Here is a 22776-nt window from a genome sequence, read left to right as displayed (position 1 = left end):
CAACGCTGCCAAAGAATGACAATGCACACGAGCGTGGAGGGCACTAAGCAAAGGCTTCTCCATCACCTAGGCAACCCCCTGCACCATGCTACTGCCGCTTTTTGTTTTTTTTTCATTTCTTGTTCATTCCCTCCGTGCCTTTCTCCTTCTCCTCTGCAATGCCCTCGCCGCACTCCCCTCCCATCGGCCGGCACACCTCATTAACCCTTTCGCTGTCACGGACGTACTGGTACATCTTCGCGCTTCCCCCCCGCAGTGTCACTGACGTACCTGTACGTTCTCTATCGTGCGTTCAAAATTTCGCACCTGAGCGCAAAGCTGGCGCTCCTGGACTGGCCACGCCATCTGTTGATTCTTTCTACAAGTTCGTATTTTCGCCCCGACCTGTGTTAGTACATGTATTGAAGAGTACGGTGCGACTGCCACTCGCCCCTCTCTCTTTGCTGAGTGGCACGGTGGCTCCGCGTTCACTGGATCATGCGTCGTGTGGGTGTGGTTATGGGTTCACGGGTTGTTACTGCCATCTCCGCTGGTTTGAAGGTTTTATTTTTCTTCTGTAGGTGTGTCTGCTAACGCTCAACAAGTTCAGGGGCACACGCCGTTGCCTCTCCGAAAAGAGTGACTCGATTGCTGCTTTCGCTCTCTCGCCGCACCCTCGCTTCCGACTTGCAGCAGTAAACAAAAAGCCCTTCAAACTTTGTTTTAGCCTTTTTCCATCTCCCTCTGTCTTCTTGATCACACAAAGTCCCATTTCTCTCCGTTGTGCGGGCGACTGAAAGCGCATCCTCCCTGCGCGCGGTTACTTTTGGATGGCTGAGTGCGTGAGACCTTCGTCTGCTCATTGGAGCGGTGGCTCTTTTGATTCAGAATACGAGCCGAGCTCGGACTCGGACAGAGTCTAATACGAGGAAGAGGTGTGTTCCGCATCGTCAGATTCGGATGTTGAATGGATATTATAGTCAGGTTGATGATGATAATGATGTTTACTAATAACAGCTGCAGAACACGGAAATGTGCCTATTGCATTGACTATGTTATTTGTATACCAATCATAATAAAAGATAAATTGCTATGTTCATTCCCTGTTATGCTCGTTCCCTGAAACCAAGCTGACACTGGGGGTGCATCACGGCCAGAAAGGTCCGACAGCGAAAGGGTTAAGAAGCGCGCTTACTATTGCACTTGAGTGCGGGATTTTCCCATGGAAGCCACATAATAACTGGTATTTCGTACCCCGCGACTGCACTATAAGCGGTATGCGTGTACAGTAATAAGTTAATTCGAAACTCGTTAATTGGGAAAATTGGATAATTTGGACTCGTCCTCCGATCCTAGCAGGTGTATGCATTACTTAATGGAATCAAACTCTCGTTCATTCGTATGTATTTGGCCACACATCAGTTAATTTGGACAACTCTTGAAGATTGGCGAGCACCAGAAATGTGCGATGAAAAAGAGCAAAAGCGGTACTAGCATCTGACCAAAACGAAGCATCAGAGTCTGCATATTTATATTCATCATTGGAGATTGTACGTGAACAATAAGAACGCTGGAACACTTTGTGCTTATTTGTACCTTTATAGCCTTTATTCGTGTGTTTGCTGCTGTGCACAACAGAGTGTTGGTTGCATACTTTCACAACTGCGTAACCGCAATCCATTATGGCGTCGGTAGCGACTGCTGTTTTGTCCGCATCGGTTGCAGCAAATGGTAGTTTTGTTTCAACTTGATGCGTGCATTGGCTGCATGCCTTCAGAATGCTGTGGCCACAGCCCACAATCGTGCTGATAGCGACCACACACTCATCCGCAACGGCTACGGCAAACAGTAGTTTTGTTTTGTCTCACTGAAACGGCAAAGCCGTCAAGGATGAAGAGTGCCGGCTACATTGCGATGGGCAGGTGATCTGTTAGCAACAAGCGCATTGTCGAAAAATTAATCAGGGTGTGTGCACAAGAGAAAAGTGTGTCTCGTACGAAGACACGTGAAGCAGCTGCACTGCATATGAAGTTGCGAGGACTTCGCTGCTGAGAGGGCTAATCAGTCGCACGCTTACGAGAATCGCAGCTTCCATACTGCATTTCGGCAAAATAGAAACAGGATTTGGAGATTAATTCAATAAATAAGAAAGTGTTCACATAGCAAGAATTTCCTTTGTTTTCTTAGTACTCTCGAAAATTTGACATTTGGTTAATTCGGACATTTCTTCCAGCCCCGTGAAATCCGAATTAATGAGGATTTACTATACATGGAGTTCTATGGGAGGGTAAACAGGAGTCAGAAAAGGCAGTGTTATAGCCAGTTCTATAATATAAGTGGTTACGTTATAAGTGGTCTAAGCTGTTATATGGAATGACTAAAGCGAGGTTCTATTCTAATGTAGTGCAAATTAATGGGGCAGAAAAGGAAAAAAGTGAACACTTCTGCAGCTTGTCTTTTAGTAATAAAGAAATAGCCATTGTAATGGAAATTACATTCTACTACACTCACCCTTTCATGATGGAGCCCACGTAGATGCCACCATCTCCACCTTTGTTCGATTGGCCCACTATGCTAATGCCAAGAAAGTTGACCGTATCTGCAAGCACAGCAGAGAAACTTCTACACAAGGTACGACACACAGCTGACAGTGCTTGAAAACTTGGCAGCACCATCCTAGGACATCAAGAGGCACAACCCAAGGCCTTGTTGCTACAACCTAACTAAGGTTTCATAAGGAGTTAGTATATTTAGTTACAACGCAACATGTTTTCTGGTTCAATTGGCTTGGTCCTTTGAAACTATATCTCATACAGAAGTAAAGTATAAATCAGGTGTATTAGTTTCGGCTTACAATATTACCAAAGTAATAATAGCCCCTTATAAATCTGATCCACGCATGACTGCGGCTTTTCATGATAAGACAACGAGAGTGCCACAAGTTATGCTGCCACAGCAAATTTTCTAGTCACAAATTAAACGTCTAAAAGCTTGTGCTTACCTAAGTTTAATGTGACGGTGATGATGTTTAGTGACAGAGTGCTGTCTGTGATGCTGCTGATCGAAGATGTCTGAAAACACACAAAGAAAAATTGTAAAATATTTGTACTGCTTTCGAAAGAAAAGTTGACAGCTGAAAATGCAATTAGCATGAGGTCCTGCTTAGTCAAGGGACTGCTGGAGGGTTCGACTGCACTGAATAAGAGCAGTGAAAGCTGACAGCCTGAACAGAAATGCAGAACAGGACAGAAGGCTACTAACATTTCTGCTGCTACTTGCTCAAAACTGTAGTAATGTTTTCCAGCACAGTTGTTAGGCTTCAGAGCTGGGGTGAAGCCTCTCTAGAATCTTTAAATTCATGCAGTAATACATTCCTTCTCGTACGAAGCCCTTAACGTCTAAAATCCTCAGCCACACACACACACACACACACACACACACACACACACACACACACACACACACACACACACACGCATGCACAATGTTCATACTTGTGTAATGAATTCAGTAAAAAGCAACCTCCTACTGCAAATGCACAACGCTTGCAATGGTAGGTATGCAGACATGTCAGTAGGACATTTTGCAATGGATTTCGTGCGAGAAAAATAACTATACACACGATGAGCGCTATTGGATTCGCGCTCATGTTATGTGCCTTTGTATGCTTCACGCTAAACCTGCAGTAATCTGTAAGCGATCATGCATCAACTAGCCCAACTACAGGTTCTACTCACTTGGAGAGCTTTCTTATAATTCAGAAATATAAATCTATGTATAAAAGCATAGTTCTTCAATTACATTTATTTTTGCGAAATTTACACTTGTGAAATATTTACCCAGCCCGTAAGTGTCCGCCATAGAATATTTTAAATGAATTCTCTCTGGCCCTAGGGTAAGTGGTTCAAATCTAGCTACATTCCCATTAGTTCGTAGTGCCAGAAGATCAAGCAACAGTGGAGCCATACTGAACCTCATGAAGCAATGCCTTTGAAATATATACTAGAAGGCAGTAAGCGATGGCATGCTGAGACAGAGAATCAAACAGATTTCTCACCCGACTCATGGGTGGCATCTTCTTTCGCCGCCTACGCCGATGCCTCGCATAAATGCGTGACACGCTACTCTCCTCAGTGGTGGTTGAAATCCTACCAAAGCATCAGGAAAAAGCAAACATGACACTCATCGGTCAGGCTGTCATACTCAGATTCAATACCGCTGACAATTTCTTCATAACCAGACATACGCATGTTACATTCCCCTTTTTAAAACTGCTGCTAATAGCTAAATCTTTTGTTATCCACTGGCTTCCCTTAGAGCCAGGTTTTAGTCTATAAATGAGTCAAAATGTCACTTTTGTCCTCTTTCACAGCAAACTGGTACTAACAAGGAGAACTATACATCACTTTGCATGAAGTTAACGAATTAATGAATGTCAGCTCAATCCACAAACTTGTGAAAGAAGTGTCTATGGTTTAGCTTGACGCTGCCCTGGCACACCTGTTTAAAGGGGCGCTGTACCACTTTTTACTGAAATTGAGAAATGTATTTGAAGTTAAATTAGTCTATTTCAGAAATACTTAGCTGCAATATGTTCTTCATCACGTTCAGCAGAAGTGGAGTTATTGGAAATCAAGCATATCGTTCGTGGTGCTTCCACTCCTCCTTCAATGATTTTGCACTGCGAAGGCTACAGCGGAGCAGGGTGTGCCCACAATGCTCTTCCTACTGAACATCACCGTGGTGCGCAGTTAAAATTTAATTTTTTATGTTCACCTAGACACCAATATTTCTGATTTTGGCACCTACGACGTGCTAAATGCAGCTGTCCTCAGCAAGCTGCAGTGCACTCAGCCAGTGGATTCGTTACAGCACCCCCCGGTGGCCACGGTATCTACGCTATGTAGCAGACCACAGCCACATGAAACTACAACGCTTGCTTTATGCACAACAGGAATAAAGTGCGCGCGCTTGTGCTTATATGATCCTGTCTCACTGTGCTACATGGTGCGTAGCGGCTTTGCCCTGCATCAGCTTGACTGACGGATAGTTACCACATCCAACTTGCACATCTTGATGCGCTATCAATAGATAATTATGACGTGAATTCTGTCAGGGCGTCTAACTAAGCGCATCCAGGAATGAGCGTGTGTGTGGTGTGACCTTAAGTTTCATGTGGTTTGAGGCTAGTTGAGTGTTGAAAACTAGTCTAAATTAGCGAGACCCAACGGCTACAATACTGATAAGCAGGGCGGCCAAAGCTTAATTCCTATGCGGGGGGCTTCGTCCGAGCGTAAGCAGACGCTAGTCGGCTTCTTCTGGAGGTACGTAATAATTATCGAAATTCGAAAGCAGATTTTCGCTTACTTCAGCCTGTTTATTAAACTATGTCAATAAATGTGGACAGTAACAGTAGGAAAAAGCCCACTGATCCAGACATCCTTCTTGATTGATGTCAGCTATTGGCCAATATCAGCTGCGTATGGTAATCTAGGGTGCGATCGGAGATGGTTGTTCGGCGCATTCGTTCGGTTACTGGCGTGCGCGATTGGCCTACTCCGAGGCGACGTCGCCAGCCGCGGGGCGTGGCCACGTTTTTGGTGACGTCAAAATGACGACACGCTCCTGTCAATCATCCTCCCACCAAGCATTTCCTCTGCTAGGCGCCGAACCCGACGGGAGCTGGGAAGTTTGGAGCGATCATACGGCTTCGCATGGCGCGTCTGGTGGATTGGCTTGGATAAAACCGGCGGCTGCGGCATGGCACGTTTGGATCCAATCCATAGTTTAATTCGAGAAAATGGCGCTTCTGTTGGGAACTTGTTGCGCTGGCGTTTCTACAGGAAGGAGGAGAGCGGGTGGCGGTGCGAAACTCGTTTGAAGAAATGGCAGAAAGTGAATTCCGGCGTCGTTTTCGTTTCTTGGAACAAATAATTCGTTGGTTGTACAGCGAAATCGACCCCATCATCGGTGCCAGCGAGCCACTGGAATGTTGTCGCTGCCTCTTAAAAAGTGCGCCACTCTTCCCGTCATTTCTATTTCTTTTTTCTTCTCACTGTGCGCGACACCACCTAGGGATGACGCAAAGAAACTAATAGTTATACATAGCAGCAGTCACACGTACTACTATTTGAAAACGTGTTTGGGCTTGAGAAGAAAAAATATATCTTTTAGATAAAAATTTCTTTCATTTGGAAGACGAGAAACATTTCGTTTTGTAGTATACTGTCCGCAAGCAGACGACAAACGACGGAAGTAAACTTCCGGGGAGGTCCCGCTTCCTGATTGGCTGCTCTCTCCGCCCCGTTGTCACAAATTTTGCATACTGCCACTGTGTGACGTTGCAGCAACCGAACAGAAGGCGTATCGAGCAAATATCTCCGATCGCGCCCCTGCTATATACTACGAAATAAAGCATTCAGAAAAGAGTGAGGAGCAGACTTATGTTGAAAAGAGAGCGTTTGAGAGAAAGGTGACTTCAAGCTCTGCTTGAGGGCTTCATGTGCCATGCATGACTGCAAAACTTGGCTGAGATGTTCACAGCAGCTTATGCTATCCGCGGACTGTTTTTTCACCAAGCCCGAGGAGTGGTCCAGGGCCTCTTGGAAAAATATTATATTCCCAGGTTTTACATGAAAAATCCTTAATATCATTATGAGGCATGACCTAGTGGAAAACTACAAATCAATTTTGAGCACCTAGCATTCTTTAACGGGCACCTAAATCTAAGTACATCAGTGTTTTTTGCATTTTGCCCCCATCGAAATGTGGCCACTGCAGCCGGGATGGCACTTGTGATCCCAAGCTTAGCAGTGCAGTGCCACAACCGCTATGCTACTGCTGTGAGTACACCTATGCTTGGCACTGACACGTGTACTTGTTGGTCTTTATCGGGCGACACGTTTCACTGCCTAACAAATGTTATCGCACAGCGCAGGACGCGTCTACATGTATTGGAAGTTCCTAGAATGTTATCGATGCTTCTATCCGCTGTCTGTTGTCGCCGAACCTTGTGTAATCTGATTGCATGCATGCGCGATGCGAATGGCGTAGAACTTTGTGGAAGGCACGCGGGTCCCAGCGATTACTCTGGAACATTCGACGACTGATCTATAAAAGCCAACGCGCATGACTCGCTGATCAGATTTTCGCCGATCGCCGACTGTGTTCGCCGCTGTCACCGTTCTTTGAGTGTAGCCTGTTTTTGAGGGCACAAGTTCGCCCAATAAAACGCTAGTTTCGTCTTTCTCAATTTGGCTGCTTTCTTCACCGTCACTACCACGTGACAGTATTAAGACTTACCGGCTGGTAGTCTCATCCTCAGAGTCTAGGAAGCTTGTGGTCTCTATGTCACTGGTAGTTAGCACCGAGGCAGCCCCTGGCTTAGCTGCTGCATGTCCATTGGAACGACCGGCTGCAAAGAAGACGCTTGGTGTTTTGCTTATCCACTTATTTACAGGATACAGTGGGCCTACTTGCACAATCAAAAGAGGCAAAGTACACAATGTGGTACAGTGTACACATTGCAGAACAGGAGAAGCAACGCTTACAACATAACAATAAAGCAGTACGTAACTGACACATCTAGGACAAGAGCAGGTAAATACAGGTACAGGCTCGTATTGCACAGACACTGAAGAAAAATGTAGGGTCAAGCTAAATGAGCAGGCCACACTTCTGTAATAGCTTGAAATGTCAATTTTAATGACAGAAACGTTTTTGCACAATGCAAAAGTGAAAAACAAGTGGGGATGATGCTTAATAATCCCCAGATTCATTCCTGCAATGAGTGGCAACAGATTTTATTTAATTGTTAATTAAACAAAAAAACTAATGAAGCTGCACAGAAACCAGAATGTAACCTAGCAATATGTGCAGAATTTCCCTAAGGAACAAGGGCTGCAATGCATAAAAAATTTGTGAGACCTGTGACATTATGCTACAATGTCTAAATGTTAAGTTTGGGAACAAAGGGAACAAAACAATCTGAGAAGGTGAAGCTTGGCCTTAAACTGCAATTTTGATTTACTATTGGGTGATCTTTAGGTCCTCACAGACACGGAGAAAGCTAAAGAAAAGTGTAATGATTCAGAATTGCTTCTAGCACTTCCTTATCGTCTTCAAATGATAGAGTAAAACACTAGAACATGCTGGGAGGAAGGAACGCTTGAAAGGGCCATTCCTGGCAAAGGGTTGATTGCACGTTATGCCATAAACATGGCACGTTTCTGAGCAGCTAATGCTGTGATGCAACTGCTTCAATCTAGTCGAGCAATAAACTTGTGAAATGTGAGGCTCCAGGCTGCAACAGTAATTTAACAAGAGGTACACGAAAGGAGCCAAGTGAAAGAGTACCACATCCCATTACAGTGAATTTATGAACTTCATTCTTCTGCCTACCTACCTTTATCTCGATGACGGCCAGGTCCCCGTTGATGATGGTGGTGATGCTCTATAGGAGTGGTAGAGGAAACACATTTTAAGATTAAATTACGGAGTTTTAGGCGCTAGATCCACGATCTAATTATGAGGCAGGGTTAATTTTGAACACCTGGGATTCTGCCATGCGCACTTAGACATAAGTACAGGAGCCTTCTTGGATGGACGTTAAGCTTGGCAGCGCAATGCCGTGGCTGGGCTGGAAACATTACATTTCGTGCTAAATATTAAGGAATATCTAAGCCAAGTACATTTCTGTTATATCCAAGCACGAAATTGAATTCAAGAATGCAACACTTTTCTCTCACCAAGCAGTCGAAAGAAGGGAAAGTAAATAAATAAAAAGACTTGTTCTGTGAAAATATAAAGCACATTAAAAACAACCAAACTTATGACGATGGCAAGTGTCCCGCAGTACCAATACAAGTTTTGTTTGAATATACTAACTAACTTGGACATTAATGAAGTTTGAAAATAATTAAGACACCAAAAAGCAGGAATACTTCCAATTTTAAAAAATTCGGGATAATTTCGATTGAGCTTATATAATGAAATATGAACAATGCTACACTAAGGCCTGTCTGGCTGCACCTGACCATCTAATTTAACAGCAATGTATGCAGAAACAGGAATACTTTACTTGAATACACGCTTCTTTTAGAACAATACACTAAACAGGAATTGCAGAAAAAACAGTGAGCAGGACTGCAGAAGGGAAAGGTAAGTAAACAGGCTATACTTACAGCAGCCAAGCTAGATAGAAACATAGGTAGATTAGTTTCTAGAGTGACATAAACGTAACAAGAACAGTCAAAGCAAACAGATAGAGTAAATAGAAGTTCTCATTTCTGCACTGTATGACGGGACTGACAGGTTAATTTAACAACATTAACAAGCTCATCCAGTTTGGCAAGTCTCCTACCTTTGTGGGAACTAATGGCAGACTCAGACTCTGTAAAGCTGGTCTCCGCTGTTTCACTGCATAAAAAAAGATAAGAAATGTAGCAAATTGCATGACACTTCGAAAGTGAATGGTAAGAAACACTTACATGGAGGGAGGGGAATAGAGAGAGGGGGAAAGAAGAAGGAGAAGAAGAAAAGATAATTACTGTTCTTACAACACTCATTCTCAATGGCTGTCCTCACACCCTAGAGTTAAAACTGCTTTTGATTCACTGCATGCCGCTGATGTTTCAATTTACACTGAAAGAACACAAGAAACATAAATATAGGCTAATGTGCAGCGTACAATGATCCCCTTTATTAATGACTTACAATGAGCTCAAGATGTCATTAGCCATGACCCTCTGTCAATAATGACAAGTTTAGATAGACAAAGATTTTGGTGTTATTTGCACTGTTTATGATGTCAGTGTGTTTTTTTGTTTTGCTTTGAAGGGCACAAGCTGCAATAAACATTTAACTGCTTCTATTTCACTTTGCTAGGAGAAAGACATTAACCAAAAAGTTGGATGTTAGACAGATTCTTTCTGAGAATGAAGTTTTGCGTTTAAAATGCACTAAGAATTTAATATGCTTAGATGTAACGCATCAGGAAGCTTTTGAGGTTGACCTAGCTGTTCAATACATCTCATGGCATATATTAAAATCGAACAGCCACAGTGACCATGCATTCTGTAATGGACATGAAAGTAATTCATCAAAGCTGGACCAGTGCATGCGTCTATCAGAAAATAAACTTTACCCTGCAATAACACACAGACATGCAAATACTCAAGAACAGCCACACCAGCACTGCGATAACAAAAGACCTCTGCAAAACTTAATGTAGGAACAAGACAAATAATAACAATAATAAGAAAAATTTGACGGACGCTTAAGCTTTGCCTTTAAGAGCGGAATGCGACAGCATTCAAAGATCCTTGACTGCTTCTCACGCTTCCCAGCAACTGCAGCTTATGTAATTATAATGTTTACCAGAATCGCTGACGGTGAACACTATGCATAAAGGCAAGCTTTCGGGTAGAAATGTGGCCTTTTGGGTGGGCCGGTCCTGGAGGTGGTGCAACGCCGTGCCAAAAAAATTGCATCATTTTCAGGTTTCCGTTTTTGTTTGGCGCTTTTAATATTTCAGTTTGAGAAGATTTAATATAAAAGCAATGTGCTGTTGGTGTTTCATTTCCTGAAATTTGTTTGTGGGCTGTCATTCTCAAAACTCAGAGGAATAACTGTGTCAAGAATGTAAGACAAGGTATCAGCAACTTTAGTGATAGAATGGTGTGGCAATATAACTCGCATATACTGCATGTCATATAGAAAGCCGTGGCATATACATATACATAAGTATGTGCGGGAATCTTCGCTTACGGGGACGCCATCGCTGATCGCCGACACCGGATTTTCTGCGACACGGGGCCCTTAACGTTATCAGAATCAGAATTGGTCTAATTATCCTGTTAATAATAATAATAATAATAATAATAATAATAATAATAATAATAATGACAATGATGATACGGGCAAGATCAGCTACATTCAAATTACTTTGCAATAAGGCGTGTGTTCTGTGCTACCCAGGGTTCCTGTGACTGCATTCATTCATGGAGACAGTAACAAGTGCCTGTGCAATGTGAAGTTACTCACGGAAAGGGGCGTTGCCGGTGCGTCTCAGTTCCTTCAGACACCACGCTGCTTCCATCTGCTGACACAAGCTGCAAAATTATGCGGAATAGAGTGTTGGCCGCAGACATACTGTTTAAATGGGTGCTGCAGACTACAATACACCTTTTTATCACCAAGTTATTGTCTATACTCAAGAAATCACTCACTGCAGCAACAACTACAATCATATCTACCTAAGCTACTTTATGTACACGAAATTTTTTTAAGCCAGTTCATCTCCTGCTTTACTTTTTCTTGTTTTCTAATCCAAAAATTTCTGACACACCAATGGAAAGCATTTTATGAAGCATACTGGCTATACATCACATGTCATATTTCTTTACCCTCTGTTTAAAATTAGATTGGCGCTTGGTTTAAAATAATGCTACATGTTAACATTGCCCACTCCCCTTTTCACTGTAACATTACAGGTACCTGATGGGTGAGCAATTACTCTTAATTTTGAAATGAGCTAGGACAGACCATCGCATGCATATTGCATAAAGGCATGAAAAGAGTTTTTACTCTATGCCTATGTGGATTTGGTTACAAAGTAGTTTCTTAAAGTCATAAGACAAAACTCAGGCTTAAAATATGAGTTGATATGCACATGCCCTTTGTGTGAAATGGTTCAGACAATTTGGTTGAATATACTAAGAACTAAATGCTCTGATGACCTGTGACCCTTTACATATTTTGACATTAAAGTGCTAACATGTTTGTCGTTAAGCTGGCATGCGTAACAGCAAACAAAATGTCCTGCAAACACCAGTGGCCAACTGTTGCGTGCACTTTGTTTCACAAACTACTGTCCATGCTACTTGAATTTGGAGAAACAGCTGCACAGGTCAGAGTTGCAGTACAGTTAATTGCCGAGTATTCAGGAAGGCTGCATTTCACAGTAAATGCATTAATAAAACCCACTGAATGATGACGGAGGCAAACAAGGGCAGTTGTAGGTGACAGACACAGCCAAGTTAACCTCTTCTGTGCCCTGGGTAGGCTGGATTCATCCAGGCATTTTCAGTAAAAATGCCCAAGGATGAGCTCAGGTCATCAATGGTGCTTAGTTGTGCGCTTGATAGATGGCAGCACAAAATCCATGGGGCAGTGCAAGCAGAAGTGAAATTATTCAGAGTTAAAATATGCTGGCAACTGGGGTCTTTAAAAATGGCATGGTATGGAAATGATTAATGCCCCGGTAACACACGTTCAACAAACGATGAAACTAGTGACTGTTGAAGTTCATGAGCTACACTGGAGCTTACAGATTTCAATATTGACAAGATTCAGTGGTCACAGAAAGTGTGCTTGTGACAGGAGTATAAATGGCCACCAGAGGCATAAGGTGTTTTTCGATGCTGAAGTTGTATAATGTATCTAAGTAACATGAAAATCTGGCTTAGCTGGTGTTTATCCATTCTGCGATTACCCAGCATCAGAAAGCAGGTGAATGACTAAGAACAACGTCAAAAGCAGAAGCACTACACTGGACTATACAATATTACACCGTGTAACTCACCCATGACACCACACGGCCATTGAAACAAGGCAACCGGCAGTCATCCTCTACAATTTCTTCTTTGACCACTCTGTAAAAACAACACAGGTCGAAAAGGTTTGAGCAGCTAAGCAAAGTGTAAGTACGACTATGTGCAATACAGACTACTTTTGCAGCTGAATCGTTCAAAGTAAATTTTACTTTTAGTTTCGGTGTGGAGGTGCATCGACGGCGATGGGGTGAAAGTGCAAATTATTTAGTGGCAAAGTGAACATTCTTCTAGTGCTGGTGAAATTCAGCAGAAACTGCCAAGACATTTTTTTACATTTTGAAAATTTTTGTAAGCTGGAAGAGTGAGGGGCCCAAGAAAAAGAATAGTTGCAAAAGCTGATAATCAATTACACACTACTGCTTTTCTACTGGCACTTTTGATTGCGAGTGAGCATGATTGGAAATGGATCTTGCAATTGTGATAGGCTTCTTTGCCCAAGCTGTGGAAGTGAACTAACCGAGTTCAAAAGTGCCCCAAGTAACTAGGGTATTACACCAGACTAACTAGGCCAAAGGCAACTTCTGTTGCAAAAATGCATGTGCGTGAAGACTAGGGTTGAAATGGTGGCGTATTGAGGATTCTAAAATATTGATTTGTCATTATATTCGACTATGAACTGAAACCATCACATAAGTTCGCTGGCCGAGGCCACTCCTTTACTGCAGCATAAACCAAAATTAGTACTGCCACTGTGGCTGAATGACAGCGTTCAACTTCATTATATACTTCGATACCAGCACCACATGTGTGTTTTTCTTTTTTTTTTCTTCGAAAAAATGAGTCACAACAAATCGTAAACGTAAGCACTACTGCACCTTCATCTTCTCTATCATGGTTAGCGGAATAGCACATTAACAGCCTCTTGACTTTTAGTAACATGAGCACATAAGAAAAAAAAAATTGCCGTGTATATCGAGACCAATGACCTTTTCCCTCACAACATGATAGGTTTCAAGCAAGGCCTCTCAACCCAGGATGCCATGAAGCTTATCAAGATCCAAATCCTGGAACGCTGCACTGGAGACATGAGAGACATCCTAGGTTTGGACCTGGAGAAGACCTTTGATAACATCTGTCACGAGTTCGTTCTCGACGCCATCTCCAAACTCGACCTAGGCTCGTCCTTCCATGTTCTTGAGCAAACGATGCACCATCCTCAAGGCAGGAGATTTGGAATCAGCGAAAATGGAGCTGAGCGGAAGAGGCACCCCTCAGGGGTCAGTCATCTCACCGCTCCTCTTCAACATGGCAATGGTCGTCCTCTCGAGATACCTAGGCAAGATCCAGAACATCGGTCACACGATCTACGCGGACGACATCACTGGTGCGCGGGAGGGTGTGACGGACAAGTTGAAGCCGCTCTCCAGGTAGCTGTCGATACTACAGAGTGCTTTTTAACAGACACGGCACTCCAGTGTTCCCCAAAGAAATCGGAGCTCCTTCTCTACAGCCCAACTAGAAAGGGCCGTAAGCCACAGAACTGGAAGCCCCCCACTGAAATCAACGTTAATCCCTACACCAAGTGCGGAGATCCGATTCCCAAAGTCACGTATATTCGAATCTCGGGAATAACGCTTGAAGGGGCGGGCACAAATAGCATCACCATTCACAAACTAGCAAAGAAGATGGATAGCATCATCGGTCTAATTAAGCGGGTAGCTAACAGAATGAGAGGCCTGAGCGAAGAGAATCTGATAAGTCTAGTCCACGCTTTCTTGTTATGCCATTTCATGTACGTAGCGACCATGCACGCCTGGAAGATAGCCGGGCGAGACAAGCCAAATGCCATGATAAGGAGGGGGATCAAGAGCACGCTCGGACTACCAAACTACACATGCACCGACCAACTCCTGCAGTTGGGTATTCATAATACCATGGAAGAAATTGCAGAAGCACAAGAAAGGGCACAGATTCTCAGACTCTCCGGCACCAGGGAGCAGAGATGGGTGTCCCCCCGGCCACGGTCGAAGACGCCTACCGGGGCCTTCCGAATGAGCAGAAAGACAACATCATCATATCCCCCACCCAGCACAACGTAGAAAGAAGGAAGGCCAGGGCGGTGGCGCTCCTACGCTGCGCGACAGAACTCCCTGGCGGCAGCTGCTTCATTGACGCGGCCCAGTATGGCAACAGCAACAATTCCACAGTAGTGTCGATCAACCACAGGGGTTCGACCATTAACGCCGCTTCGGTATGAAGCATGTTGTCGCGTGCGGCCGAGCAAGTGGCCATTGCCTTGGAGCTCCTGAACGACAGACATGCCAATATTTTCAGCGACTCCAGGGTGGCCATCCGCGCTTCAATTTGGCGCCGTGTGTAAGGAAGCCTGTTGCACCCTCGACGACAAAAGCATCGCCACCCACACTCTCATGTGGTTCCCTGATCACACGGGATCCATCATGGGAGGCCCCACAAACTTCAATGAGCTGGCTCACTCCAAGGCGCGAGGTCTTGCTTTCCATGACCATCGAGAACTCCCTTGCTGGCCCGCAGTGGTGGAGAACAGAGATCAACCGACCACATACAATGAAATTACGCAGCACTTTTATCACGGCAGGAGAAACTTACCCCTTCCTCACAAGAAGTTAAATAGAGCGCAGGCATTGAACCTCAGATTATTGCAAACAGGCTCGCATCCCAGCCCGCCTTTATTCCACAAGCTTTATGCTGACACTTATGCCAGTAGTTCTTGCAGGCAATGCAATGACTTTGCTAGCCTAGACCATATGCTCTGGCATTGCCCCTCGCTACGAGGGCCGGGACAAATCAATGACAAGTGGCTCTCCGCTATCAAGAACCCCGATGCCGGGGCGCAATTATGGGCTGTCCAGAGGGTCCACGATCCGATGGTCGGGCATGGCCTGACTGTTCCAACGTGGGAGCGGCCTGCAGTGTGCTGAGTCGCGTACCTCAGGACTTCAATGAAAGTTTTGCATCCATCCATCCATCCATCCATCCAAAAAGAAAAATCTAACTAGTGCATTATACGGGTGTCACACGGCGCATTTTTGATCGTGATCAAGCAGCCCGATCCTGATCGAATTTCTTGGTCATGATTGGCTCCTTTGTGCAAGCTGTGCACAGGAGCCAATTGCAGTAGAGAATTATGATCCGGATAGGGCTTGATCGTGATAAAAAATGTTTGTGTGACACCGGACCAGGACCAACTAAGGGCTGTCCAAAGGGCCCACGAACGGGCGGAGGACCATGGGTGGAGGCCCCAATGTGGGAGCGGCCCGCAACTACGACTTAGTAGTTCCTTAGGACTTTAATAAAGTTTGTTGACTGACTGATTGTGACACTGGTATTACATTAAAGGACCAAAGGTGGTCAACATTGTTCCGTGTACTCACAGTGCAGGTGTATCTCTTATGCAAAATTATATCCACTATTATTATGACCCATAGCATTTGAAAATAAAAGCAAAAGCCGCATCACATCAAGTCCACCTTTCTTGCATTCCAATTCAAGATCTGTGATCCTAAGGCCGTCAAGTTGACGTGCGATGTCGAAAGTATCTCAAAGGGCAGCTCCTACTCTCCCAAGGTTCGTGTAACGACTCCCCCCCTTCCCCTCCCCTTTATTTTTATGCCAGTTCCGTGCGCGCAGGCCCAAATTAGACCAGTTTTTGTGGTTGCTTCAACTGTCAAAATGTCGCGTTCGGGAGTAAGAGCAATCGCGATCGAGCCCAATCGGGATTGAATTTCTCGGTTGCGATTGGCTCCTTTCCTCAAGCTGCGGTAGGGAGCCAATCGCGGTAGGAAATTTCGATCGAGATCGGGCTTAATAGCGATCGAAAGTGGCCGTGTGACAGCGGTAAATGTGACTGCATTAATGGGTGCAGGTGAAACGTACAGCTAATAATTTCCAAGCTTTGTGACTCTGGCTTGTCCCTTTCGTGTATTTTGTGGCAATAGGGGCTGCAAGAGAACTGTTTGCCAAGACGGCAGTTTCGAAGTGCCTACGCGAGCAGTTCGTGCAGATGTAAGTACAAGATACTTTCTTCGCACTGAATTATCCAGCTCCGAGTAAAATTTGTCACGTGCGCGGTTTACCAAGTATCGATTGCGACCAAGGCGCACATACGGCCAAAGTGGCGACTTGTGCGGCAACAACACGTCCAGGGGCAAAAAGCGGCAGCGCAAACAACAAAGCAAACGCCGAAGGCGGGCCCGTTAGTCACGGAATTATGTGCGGCAGGTGCTCACGTGCACTGCACGAACAGTGCACGTGCACGCGTGCTTTTCTTTAATCTTCTGAACTGGGAAGTCTTTCCATGGAGCTAGCTTACCCGAAATCATCGTCCATCGACTTGAAGAAGAACTTGAAGTTGGGCCTGTTGAGGACATTCTTGAAGTCCGCGAGCGTCACGCGCTCCGGCGGCACGGGCACCTTGACGAGGTAGGGAGTCTCCTCGTCGTCGATGTGATAGATGATCTTGGTTTCTTCCATCGCGCGATGCGCTAAAGTGGCATCTCAGAAGAGCTGCACACCAATATGGCGATAAGCCTTAGTGTGAGGACCCCACAACTCCGCCGCCGCCGACCTGCACGACAGCCTCCATCACACTGGCCACACCTTTGGGGCGGCCGCGCGTCACGGAAGGCACGGTCGCCCTTTTGTCCAACATCAGCTGTCAAGCGGAGCACGCATACGGAATCGCGTCCGTTCTCCTAACCGAGAGTAGCCGGAGAGCAAACAAGCTCAGCAGCAGAGCACCACCACGGGCTTCGGCAAATCCCCTGCCGAGATCTCCCAGCGTCCGGGTCACCGATGAGCGAGGGGAGAACGTAAATTGATACTCTGATGGAGCAGCTCGCGTGTTTTACTCAGTTTCTTAAATAACTGCGCTATGATTCAGAATGCGACCGCAGTGTGCATCCAACATAAATAATCAACACGGCGCTCCCGTGCATCCGACACAGCGGAAGTCTGTCACTTGCAGGCTTGCAGCGGCGTCCACCAGGGAGTCGCTTCACGGACAAAAGTTGAGTGCGGTGTTGAAATATCCCTGACTCATAAAACCATGCCGAAAACTCCCAGTCTTGTCTGTACGTGCACTTATCAATTGACAGTATCACTTACAACTATAATTAGTATTATAGCTGCTAACAACATGTCTTGTATGCAACCGTGCACAACCATTCCCTTGTCATTTCTAAAGTTTCAAATAACAATAAAACTGATTATTTTATTTTATTATGTTTAATAAAAATAAAAATTTTATTGTGTAGATATTCAGAAATATTTAATTATAGCCATATTTGACTTCTCAAATACTACACGATTGCTAGCGCCCTCTTTATGTTTTTCTACGCTAATATCTGAAGAGTAAACGCAGCGCCATTCCTTTTCGAGTCTGGGTTCACGTTCTCCGTGAATGCTAGCGAGATGAAGGTGAGAATTTAGGATATTTTAACGTTGTAATAAATTCTTTCGATGAGAAAATATTAACCTGCTTGCCTCCGTGAAAGTGTTGTAGCCTGGATTACAATAATATGTTTGTCAATTTTGTTCATTAAAACGGCGATTCCTCGGATTGCCGGACAGGTCGGTGCCGGACGGTGTGGTTGACGTTGGTTTTAGCTAGCCTACCTATGCTTGACTTTTTACGTTAAGGTAGTCGCTTTACCACCGAAAAAAACAACAAAAATTTATATTTGTGAAAATGATTTGTCTCTCTCAGATAGCGAAGTGTCACGCTTGCCGACGTAACAAGCATGTTGGGCATTACTATACCGTACCGAAGTTCTGATGACTGTATGCTTATTCCTCCTTTTCCTTTTCCCCCGCTGCCGTTTAGCTGAACATCTCCTACCCAGCCACTGGCTGCCAGAAGCTCATTGAAGTTGACGATGAGAAAAAAGTACGCATTTTCTACGAGAAGCGTATGGGCCAGGAAGTCGAGGCCGACGCTCTCGGTGATGAATGGAAGGTAAGTCGATTTTACGCACTCTGAAATTTCACTGTTTGACTAATGGAGGTGTGTTCCGCGCGGAAGAAATTTTATTCGCAGCATGGCAGTCGAAGCCAACTCGTAGCAAAAGTTTGAAGCCATGTGACTTGTACAGCTGACATTTGTCGTCCGATTTTGGGAGTAGCTCGAAATGAAATCTGTGCCGTATACGTAATATGTCGCAGATACTGCACGTGCTCCGCCGTGCCAATTTTACTTTATTTCAGCTCGCCTGTTTCAGTTACAGGTGCTGTCATCTGGCGTTCGCATTTGATTGTCATTTGGGACGAGCTTGTCCCTATCGTGAAAAAGTCTTGACCTAGTTGAACGCTAACGTCTCCGTTAAGGTTATTGAATACGGTATTTATTATCAGAAGGAATGATTTTATGACTTCGAGCTTCACTGGCCACGGCGGCCGCATTTCGATAAGGGCGAAATGCGAAAACACCCGTGTACTTCGGTTTAGGTGCACGTTAAAGAACCCCAGGTAGTCAGCGTTTCCGGTGTCTCCCACTACGGCGTGCCTTGTAATCAGATCGTGGTTTTGGCACATAAAACCCCATAATTGAATTTATATTTTAGAGCTTCACTAGCATTTTACATGACTGGATGTCGGTACAGTACTGTGCCAAGTGTAAATGCAGATTTTACATTAATTATCCAGTTTTGGCAGTCATAACTCATACTTGCCTGTTCCAATACTATTCATGACTGGGGTTTGTATTCCTTGGTAGAAACCTATGAATGTAATTGATTAGCTGCAACAGGAAGGTGCCCCACTTCGAAAGATTGCAAAGTCCTACTTAGGTGACTGCACCCAGCTAATACTCTTGTCACAGTGGATGCTTCAATGTCATTGGAATCGAACATTATTCCGCTGCTATACAGCAATATTTATTGCCATTAGAATTGAATAGCTCCTGCAGGCATCTGTCATTTTAACAAGCGAAAAGCTGTACGGCGTGCTGTCACAAAATGTTTTTAATCTGCACCTCAGTGGTGTCCGGCCTTCGTCACTTGTCGGCCGTACTGTAAACATTGGGGCACCTGTGTGCGTGTGTTTACAGCGTCTCAAATGGCATCAGCAGAACGAGTGCACTAGAGTCAGGCGGGGAGATGTTTACTCTCATAAAGTTATGGCAAGATAACCTAACAGAGCTCCGTAAAGCCAGACTGAAGAGGAACGTACATGCCAATATTGCGGAAGAGTTGCGTTATGTCGGAATAGACGAGACTTTGAAGATACACAGAAGACTTGGGTGAAGTGACTTGCTCCAAGGTTTAGCAGTATCTTTATGTATCTTCAAGCCAACATACATTCCTTTGAAATGTCGAGCATTCTCGGTGAGCAGTGGAAGCTGTAGCCATCACTGCAGCAACAGTGAACGAGTTTGCTTGAATGCACTGCTGAATTTTGTTACTGTCTTGCTTCTGCATCTGACTATCAAGCCTCTTCCTCTGATTAGTGTGCTTTGCTCACCGTGCAAAGTACACAGTACAGTACACAGCTTCACCTGCTGCAACAGCGTCATCGTTCAGCGCTGCCATGTCAGTTGTATTTTTTGTGTTCAATTTATCGGCTATGGCTACTAAGCTGGCTAAGCCTTGTCTTGGCTTATGGTGGCCAGACATCTGAAATAGCTTTATATGCATCTTATTTCACTGAAGTGGCACTTCATATTTATTTAAAAATAGGTTGATTTTTTTCAGACACTATGCATACCTTGTTCTACTTTTCTCACCCACTTTTCTTTTTTTTTTTTTTTGAGTGGTTGCCACTGATATCATGACCAAATGACATTAATTTTTCCTGTGTAATCCACATGGGTTGAATGGCATTCGTTGCACCAAATGTCATTTGAATCTAATGACATTATAAAGTCCAGTGTGTGACAGGGGTATGAGATGCATATACACACGGTAGCTCTTGGTGCAGTCAAAACTAAAGGAGAAAAAGAAAGCCAGAGGGATTCTGGAAGGCATTGCAATATATGTCATTTAAGATTTGTGTATTTGTCACCTGCAATCGATCAACACAATCAAAAATAAACAGCAGAAATGCTCTGTGCTTGTATATGCAAGAGATGCAGATGACTTGCAGGGATGCTATGTTGGCGTTGGAGCTAGCATGCGAGTACTGCTAGATAGGCAATGCCTTCTTCCTTGCTTAGTTCATTAATTCAGCTTATATCCAGTTTACTTCAAACCACAGTGGAAGCTGCTAGTGGGGCTTCAGAGTGGCATCTTTCATGTCACTAGCAAGCTGTTACCAGTAAGCAATGCAACTATTGCATTGAAAAAGTTAGTGTTAGCAGTGTAACTGGCGCACTTAATTTTGTCAGAGCCATAGCTTCCAGTGCGTGTTGCAGCCACTTCATGTAATTTGGCTGGATTGTCTGTCATTCTGCCTTGTCCATACTGTGCCCATTTTTTTGTATGGACAATGATCATTTTCTTAGTAGCATCAATTTTTTGAGACTGAAGAAATACACAATGCAATCTGCACGCCTTTATAATGGAACGCTTGGGACCTCACAAATTTGTTAGGCAGGTCGGTTCATTGTAAAGATCATGTATTGCACCACTCAGAATAGGGCCGACTAAGCATGTTCAGGAAAAGACCTTTATTTAATATGAGTTCAAAATATGCTTACGGAAAGAAGTAGCAATTTTTGTAACTGCACAATTCATCTGGTGCCATGTGACTCCAGCTGATCTTGTGGAGTCTAGGCTCACGGCATACTACACGGCGTAACTCAGTAGCTATGCAACACACAACTGCAGAGCAGCGAGGGCCGCTATTGCCAGTGTTGGTTTCTACAGCTAATTGCTATAGCTTGCCACTGCCAAGTGGGAGTGTGAAGGTCATTTTGCTTTGAGTTGACATTCCATTTTTATTTCGAATCAGCCATTAGCCCTCCTTTATAAGTCAATGCCTCGGGCCCAGCCCAAATATAGAAGTCAATTACGTTCTTCAACTTTACCTAAAAGTAACTTGATATGTTGCTCATGATATGGTCATGACGGCATCTACAAAAAGTGCTTGGAGTGCCTTCACAACACACAAAGCCTGTGTGCTTTATTTTCAACATTCGTTTGCTTTATGGGTGTTTTGGACGAGATAACTAAGACTTCCCTATGGTACAGTTTAGGCTCTTGTTTTTTTTTTATACTGTTTCAGACATCTGTTTTTGTGTTGTTAATTCTGTTGTCGTAGTGTAGGGGTGTTTTTGCCTTTTTGCTGACTTGATACCCATCTAGTTGCTTGGGAGTTGTGTAGTAATCTATGGGTTCATGAATGGGCTTCCAAATTGAATAGTACTAAGTGCTATGCACCTTTGACTTGCAGGGTTACGTGGTGCGCATCTCCGGAGGCAACGACAAGCAGGGATTTCCTATGAAGCAGGGTGTGCTCACTGCTGGACGTGTGCGACTGCTTCTATCCAAGGGCCACTCGTGCTACCGACCACGACGTACTGGTGAGCGCAAGCGCAAGTCAGTGCGTGGCTGCATCGTTGACTCCAACCTCAGTGTCATCAGCTTGGTGGTCAAGAAGAAGGGCGAGCAGGAAATACCCGGTCTGACTGACACAACACTTCCACGTCGCCTTGGACCCAAGCGGGCTAGCAAGATCCGCAAGCTGTACAACTTGTCCAAGGAGGATGATGTGAGGCAGTACGTTGTACGCCGCCCACTGCCCCTCAAGGAGGGCAAGAAGCAACGCTCCAAGGCGCCCAAGATCCAGCGCCTCATCACGCCGGCCATGTTGCAGCACAAGCGCCGCCGTGTAGCGCTCAAGAAGAGGCGCACCCAGAAGCGTAAGGAGGAGGCCGCAGACTATGCCCGTCTCCTGGCACAGAGGGCCAAGGAAGCCAAGGAGAAGAGGCAGGATAAGATCCGTCGCCGCCGCTCTGCTTCTCATAGCCAGAGCCAGTCATCCACCCATGTCAAGTAGGCCAATAAAAATTATACCAGGCTTTGAAACTGTGGCCCGGGGTTTTGTTTTGGAGCACGAACAGACCTTTCTTCAATTGCACAAAAGAGTGCTTTGCTGCTGACACATTGGTGAGCCAAATACCCAATAGCAACAGTACATGTGTAAGCCCATTTGACTTTCCTGCTTGAACTTCCTGGGCACAAAGTGCAACCTCTGCACAGTGTCTGGTTCAGCCATGATGCTGGTGTAGCTTTTGATGTTGCAGGCTTCACGCACAAGGGGATCTTGC

At 44.7% G+C, this 22776-nt stretch overlaps 2 protein-coding genes across 5 annotated transcripts in view; one reads left to right on the top strand and one right to left on the bottom strand.

The window, feature by feature from the left end:
* LOC126519148 (segment polarity protein dishevelled homolog DVL-3-like) overlaps window positions 1-17585 on the bottom strand; it is a 43443-nt gene extending 25858 nt beyond the window's left edge. For 2 of the 4 annotated variants that reach the window (XR_007596537.3, XR_007596538.3), the window contains exons 1-9: window positions 16885-17585; window positions 12563-12632; window positions 11023-11090; window positions 9341-9396; window positions 8384-8431; window positions 7282-7393; window positions 4037-4127; window positions 2981-3050; window positions 2491-2578 (exon numbers count right to left, since the gene is read on the bottom strand). Coding sequence is in view for 2 of the 4 variants with exons in the window: in XM_050168774.3 (XP_050024731.1) it covers window positions 2491-2578; window positions 2981-3050; window positions 4037-4127; window positions 7282-7393; window positions 8384-8431; window positions 9341-9396; window positions 11023-11090; window positions 12563-12632; window positions 16885-17045 (764 nt within the window). In the remaining 2 variants the exon portion in view is untranslated. The remainder of the gene's footprint in view (window positions 1-2490; window positions 2579-2980; window positions 3051-4036; window positions 4128-7281; window positions 7394-8383; window positions 8432-9340; window positions 9397-11022; window positions 11091-12562; window positions 12633-16884) is intronic. The other 2 variants (XM_050168774.3, XM_050168765.3) reach the window with 2 other exon arrangements.
* Window positions 17586-17893: 308 nt separating this feature from the next.
* On the top strand, window positions 17894-22534 carry RpS6 (ribosomal protein S6). The gene is made up of 3 exons (XM_050168783.3): window positions 17894-17990; window positions 18397-18528; window positions 21900-22534. Exons 1-3 carry the CDS (start codon window positions 17985-17987, stop codon window positions 22503-22505), a joined length of 744 nt encoding a protein of 247 aa, XP_050024740.1. The 5' UTR covers window positions 17894-17984; the 3' UTR covers window positions 22506-22534.
* The last annotated feature ends 242 nt before the right edge of the window (window positions 22535-22776 follow it).

Source organism: Dermacentor andersoni, chromosome 3, assembly GCF_023375885.2.
Source record: "Dermacentor andersoni chromosome 3, qqDerAnde1_hic_scaffold, whole genome shotgun sequence".
NCBI classification, from domain to species: domain Eukaryota; kingdom Metazoa; phylum Arthropoda; class Arachnida; order Ixodida; family Ixodidae; genus Dermacentor; species Dermacentor andersoni.
Note: the sequence above shows the minus strand (reverse complement) of the source record. Positions and strands in the feature narration are given on the sequence as shown.